Source organism: Penaeus japonicus, unplaced genomic scaffold (assembly GCF_977035675.1).
Source record: "Penaeus japonicus unplaced genomic scaffold, GWHDUDI00000001_assembly GWHDUDI00000005, whole genome shotgun sequence".
Classification (NCBI taxonomy): domain Eukaryota; kingdom Metazoa; phylum Arthropoda; class Malacostraca; order Decapoda; family Penaeidae; genus Penaeus; species Penaeus japonicus.
In genome coordinates, this window is record NW_028234407.1 from 39,216,713 (window position 1) to 39,224,212 (window position 7,500).

The 7,500-nt window shown below is 28.0% G+C and overlaps 1 protein-coding gene across 1 annotated transcript in view; it reads right to left on the reverse strand.

Moving 5' to 3' along the window:
- Positions 1–7,500, reverse strand: part of Tom70 (translocase of outer membrane 70) — a 46,237-nt gene that overhangs the window by 7,041 nt on the left and 31,696 nt on the right. The window contains exons 5-7 of the mRNA XM_086537420.1: positions 6,569–6,776; positions 6,255–6,389; positions 3,178–3,290 (exon numbers count right to left, since the gene is read on the reverse strand). Of these exons, the coding sequence (XP_086393546.1) occupies positions 3,178–3,290; positions 6,255–6,389; positions 6,569–6,776 (456 nt within the window). The remainder of the gene's footprint in view (positions 1–3,177; positions 3,291–6,254; positions 6,390–6,568; positions 6,777–7,500) is intronic.

Consider the following 7,500-nt stretch of genomic DNA (forward strand, 5'->3'; position numbering starts at 1 on the left):
CATATAATATATATACATACATATATATATAGGTATATATATACATACATATATATATAGATATATATATACATACATAAATATAAATATATAAGCACATATTTATACATATATACATGTATACATACATATAGCTAAATATATACATATAAATAGATATATATATACATATATACAGCTAAATATATATATATATACAGATATATATATATCTATATATCTAAATATTTATATATCTACATATATATATATTTACATATATATACATATATACATACATATATACACAAATATATACATATACATATATTATACATAACTCTATATATTATATAAATATATATATACATACATGTATATATACATGTATATACACATATATAATTTATACATATATATATATATATGTATATACACATATATACGTATATATACATATATATAATATATATATCTACATACACATATATATGCATATACACACACATATATATACATATACACACATAGTTACTACATATATACAGATAAATATATACATATATATACATATTTACATATATACAGATAACTATATACATATATAGATAAATATATACAAATATATACATTTATATATACATAATATATACACATATACATACATTATATATAAATATATTTTATATATATCCACATATATATATCATATAAATAGATTATATATATATATATATAATATATATATATATATATATATATATATATATATACACATACATGTATATATACACCTATATATATACACATATATAATATATACATATATATACGTATATACACATGTATACATATATATACATATATATATGTATATACATATATACATATATATACATATATATATGTATATATATATATATACATATATATACAGATATCTATATATAGAAATATATATATACAAATATATATCTGTATGCATATATATATCTATACATATATATATATATATATATATATATATATACATATACAAATATTATATAGACATATATATATACATATACATATACATGTATATATATATGTATATATACATATACATATACATGTATATATATATATACATATATATGTATATATACATGTATATATACATATGTATACATACATATATATACATATGTATACATACGTATATATATACAAATAAATATATATATATACAATTAAATATATATATATACATTCATACATATATACATTTATATATATATATACATTCATATGTTATACATATATATACATATATATATACATATATACATATATATATATATATATATATAATATTTAAGCATATATATCATATATAAATATATATATATATATATATAAATATATATATATATATATATATATATATATATATATATATATATTATACATATATATTATACATATATATACATATATATTCATTAATATATAATATATATACTATATATATTAATATATAATATATATATAATATCTATAATATATATACATGTATATGTATATATTTACATATATATGTATACATCTACATGTATATATATCATACATGTATATATATATACATGTATATATATACATACATGTATATATATCATACATGTATATATATCATACATGTATATATATATACATGTATATATATCATACATGTATATATATAATATATATACATGTATATATGTATATATATGTATATATTTGTATATATATATACATGATATATATACATATATGTGACTTGCAAAACACTCTTCCGTGTTGATAAATGGCAGATAAACCCACTATACACAAAACAGATTTATTGAAAAGGAGACAGTTTCATGATCCATCTGGATCCCATCTTCAGGTCTGAAGATGGGATCCAGATGGATCTTGAAACTGTTGTCTCCTTTTCAAAAAATATTTTTTGTGTATAGTGGGTTTATCTGCCATACATATATGTATATATACCTGTATATACATACATGTATATATACATACATACATATACATGTATATATACATACATACATATACATGTATATATACATACATACATATACATGTATATACATACATACATATACATGTATATACATACATACATATACATGTATATACATACATACATATACATGTATATACATACATACATATACATACATATATATATATATATATATATATATATATATATATATATATATTTACATATATATGTGTGTATATGTATATATGTACGTATGTATGTATGTGTGTATGCATGTATGTATATGTGTATATACATGTATGTATATATACATGTATGTATATATACATGTATATATATATACACAGGGTATTATATATATACATATATATAAACAATTAAATATATATATGTATATATACATTTATATATATACACACATATATGTATGGATATATATACATGTATATACATATATACACATGTATGTATATATATGTATAAATATATATATATATATATACATATATACATATACATATACATATACATATATACATATATATATAACATATATATATATATATAATGGATGTATGTATATGTATATATGTATATATATATATTTACATATATATGTACATATATATACATATATACATATACATATACATATACATATACATATACATACATACATATACATATACATATACATATATAGATATATGTATATATGTTTATACATGTATATATGTATGTTTATATATACGTATATATGTATATGTATATATATATATATATATGTATATATATATATATATATATATACATATATACATATATATATATATACATATATACATATATATACATATATATATATAGGTATGTATATGTATATGTATATGTATATGTATATGTATATATTTATACATACATACATTATATATATATATATATATATATATATATATATATATATATATATACATAATATATATATACATTATATATATATACATTATATATATATATATACATTATACATATACATAATATATGTATATATATATTTATATATATGTATATATATATATATATATATATATATATATATATATATATATATATATATATATTCACATAATTTATATTACAAGTCTATTGGTATCTCATGTTATTACCTGTAATCAGTGTAACACTTCTGAACAAAGGCAATAGGGAAGTTTGAGTTGAGGTCTACAGCTTTCTTGAAATCTGATATTGCAGAATCAACTTTACCTATCAAGAGATGGATCTGAAAAGAAAGAAATTAAAAACAAATAAAAACAAAATTATATAAAAAATAAATAATATTCAATAAAGTAAAGAATACAAATAAACAATGTTTTCAATATCTGTGAGGAAAATGATGAATTATTGTTAATAATAGTCATATCTCATTAACCCAATGATGCCAGGTGTTGTGTATATATGACATGGCAAAAAGTGTGTAATGCTGTGTGTCACACCTGTGTGATGTCCCTGAAAATCATTTACCAGGTGTCACACATTTATTGAAACTATACGTTTACACACAAAGTTTGCATTTCTGCCTTTACTGAGTGCCGGCATTGCAACAGCAGGAGGCAAGTAAAGTAAAAGAGTAAAATCAGAGATTTTACATGAAATCACACGCATTTCCCATCACCACAAGTGATGCCATGATGACATTCTGTCTTGTGAATCGCTCATCATTATTTACATGAAGTCACGATATTTTGTCATGCGAGTCCCGCATCACCATTTACATAAGATCACGTGTGACCAACGTCACAGGATGTAACATCATTCCCTTGACCTGACTGGTCTACTTCTACCATGTTGTTTGATATGAAGTTCCTATTAGTCAAACCTGACAGGAAATTGAGGAAAACTTTGGGTATATGAGGAGGTTGTTGACTCCCTATACATCACTCAATAAGGCTCCAAAGAGACCGCGCCAAACGCTGCTCCTCCCCTCCTCCTGTTCAGATGTTGATGAGCCCCAGCAATGAACATCTGGGATACGCCACAGACCTGCTTCCTCTGCCTCACAAAGACTGACGTCCCCTGACAACTCCTCTGATGGGGAGAGTAGCAGGGACTAATACGTTACTAGCAAGGCAGAGGAGGATAGTGATAATGGTGCAAACCCGGAGGACGAGCTAGACTATGTCAGCCAGTAGGACACAACCCTCGACAGTGACGAGCCAGTGTCTACCTTCGCCTCCAGTGTGCGGCAGAGGAACAAACCTGGGACTCCTAATTTTGTTTAGCGAAAGAAGGATAATGAACTGAAAAGGTTTGGGTTTGCTGGTTCTCCTAGGGCCAAGGTAGACCTGGATGCAACCAGCAGTCCCCTTGAGATCTTCCAGAGTTTTTTCATGGACGATCACCTTCAACACATCATCTGCAAGACCAAAAGGTGGGTTCATAATTTTTTACTGTTTTTGTTGTTATTACAGTTTGTGTACATATAAGCCATTTATCGAATTTGGAATTGTGTTCATGACATTTGATTTTTGTTTTCTAGGAATGCAGGTATCTCCCCTTCTGTCTCCCCTCACATGAAGAAGTGGACTCCCATGTCCAAGGAGAAGCTGATGGCATACTTTGGTCTGTGGGTGACGATGGGGTTCCACAAACTTCCCTATTACCGGGATTTCTGGTCCCATCACCCAACCGTTCATGTTGAGCTATTTCCACAAACAATGTCCTGGGATTGATTTGACCACTTACAACCCACCTCCATTTTGCACAACTGGAGGATGGGGAAGAGGTTCCCAAGAGGCATCTGGGGAAACTCTGAACGGTTATAGACACCCTCAACACTGCCTTTGTTGAGAACTTGGTTCCTGAGAAAGACATTACCTTAGACAAGTCTTTGCGGAAGTTCCATGGGTGAATGAAGTTTGTCACCTTCAAGAAAAACAAGCGGGCTAGGTTTGGTTTGAAAGTGTACAAATTGGCCAGTACTAGCCCGTCTAGCGGATACACTTCATGTTTCCGGATTTACACGGGCCAGGATAAGAGCACTGTGCCAGCCTCAATAAAGGCAGCACTGGATTTACTGGAATTGAGTGGTAGCATGGGGAAAGGGCACACTGTCTTTGAAGACAAATGGTTCTTATCCACATACACCAGTCCCGACGTACTCCATACTCCACATACTCCAGTGGATGCCCCATGACCTCACTATAAAAATAATGAGGCAATAGATCTGATGTCCTACTGAATTTCATCTTCCAGTCTTAAGAAAAGTGTATGGAAGGTTGTTCTGCCATTTTATTTCAAGTTTTCTGCTATTCAACATGAGCAGTATTACAATTATGATAAAAAGATCTAAAACACTTTGTGTACTATAAAAGCTCAATAGGATAGCAAGGGTGATGCCTAAAATTAAAGTGGGTTGAATGAAAATGCTTAAACCTGATTATAAGGCATTTTAGGCTCTACCCAGTCTTAACGCTGGGGCATTTCAAGTATGTAAGCCTAACACCTTGGGCTATTCACCCTCTCTAGACGCGACCACCCTCTGCGCACAATCACCCAATGTGCCAGCCATACAAAAAAACTGTGATGTGATATTATGTCCCCAGCTACAAGTGCTGCCACCACGACTTGATATCACGTCACCTGGCATTAACAGGTTAATATATTATGTGGATGACTGTCAAACAGGTACAGCTGGGATTGATGTCACACTACTTTTATCACCATTATGAATACCTGTAATACCCCTTGCACATAATCCACATCAAGATTTGTACTCAAGATCAAACATGATTAAACATGGATGAAAATGGTTCAATCAAGGTGTCACTGGTGCAGCAGAAATAAATACAAGGCAAACTTCTACGTTGCTGTATTTTCTTATCAACTAAACTCTGTTATATTCTATGGTGCAGGAAAGGTTGTACTGCAATGGTTGTACTGCATTGATTATACACCACATACCCCTGAGTAAATATGTAAATAGAGTTGACAAAATTTACAAGCAATCTAAAGGCAGTTTTTAATTATTTCTAGAGTGAAATGCATAAAGACTTTTTAAGAATAAATTTTCACTAGTAAGACAGGAATCACTTGATTTACAGCAAATTTTGTGTGTACATACATCCACAACCTTTTAACAATCTATGAAGAATATTTGATGTCTAGTAAAACTGTACCATTCAAATGTCCTTGTAGGTATTTCATTATTGTTATCCATATTTGCACTTTTAAAAAAGAAACTCACCTGTCCTCTATGATGAAAAACATCACAGTTACTTGGGTCTAGTAATGCAGCCTTGTCAAAGTCACGCAAACTATCATCTACTCTTTCATGTTGCATGTGTAGGGATCCACGCTTCACAAGAGCATTCACACGCATCTGGAAGGAAAATTTTATAAAATTATAACTCCTATACTGCCAGCCCTTATCAATGCTATAAATAAGCTTAAAAAACATTTACAAACTTGAATAAGCATCACAATTTTGCAGAATTAAAATAAATCAGTATAAGAATGTCTTATTTAAAGAGACTAGCAATCAAATAAAATCTTTCTAACCTTTAAGGGTGCATTTTCTATGTTAATGAGCTCAGTGAGGTCATCCATAGCTTTCTTGCCTTCCCCACGAAGCTGATACAGAGTTGCCCGTAAGAGCAAGGCTTCAACCTTGTGAGGGGTTAAAGGGTTGGCCAATTCATTCTGACAACATTCAATAATTTCTCCATAGTTTCCTTCTTGCAAGTGCTGACGTGCTTTCAGATAGCCACTAGAAGTAAATATAGTACCATTAAAAAGAAAAACCTCTGACAAAATATAAACATAAAAATATAATCATACATATAAGTACATATATATATATACATATAAACATAAATATGTGTATATATATGTACATAATATATATATTTTATTATATGTATATATATTTATACATATATATACATATATTATAAATAGTTATAAAAAAATATATATATATAAATATAGATCATATGAGGCCCCGTGCGCCAAACAATCATAACCCGAAATTCGTAGTTTTGAGTAAATCGCGATCAAAGTTAAACACTGATAACGCATATAGAATTCGTACGAATATGTAAGCATTATACATGAAATGAAAGGTCTTGGGTAGTTTTGTTTAGTTAAATAGGTTTTGAAAGTAAATAAGAATCTATCCTGTTAATTAACATACGGTTAATTATACCCCAATTAGTATGAATAATTAAAATAAATTTTTAAAATAAATCTAAGTTATCATTTTAGGAGTACTTGTTTTAAATAGGAATATGTGAAGCTTTCATGATGATGGGTGTAAAAGAAAATTTTATATAAATATTTATCGAGCAAAAAATTAAATATTTTTTCTATAAAGTTTCTGGGCTAGAGTGGCGTGAGCGAGAGCGTGAGCGTGGCTGTGATTGGCTGAGGCACGGCGTGGGTGTGACGTCACAGCCGTATGTGCCGCTGATTGGGTTACGCATGTCAGGCAG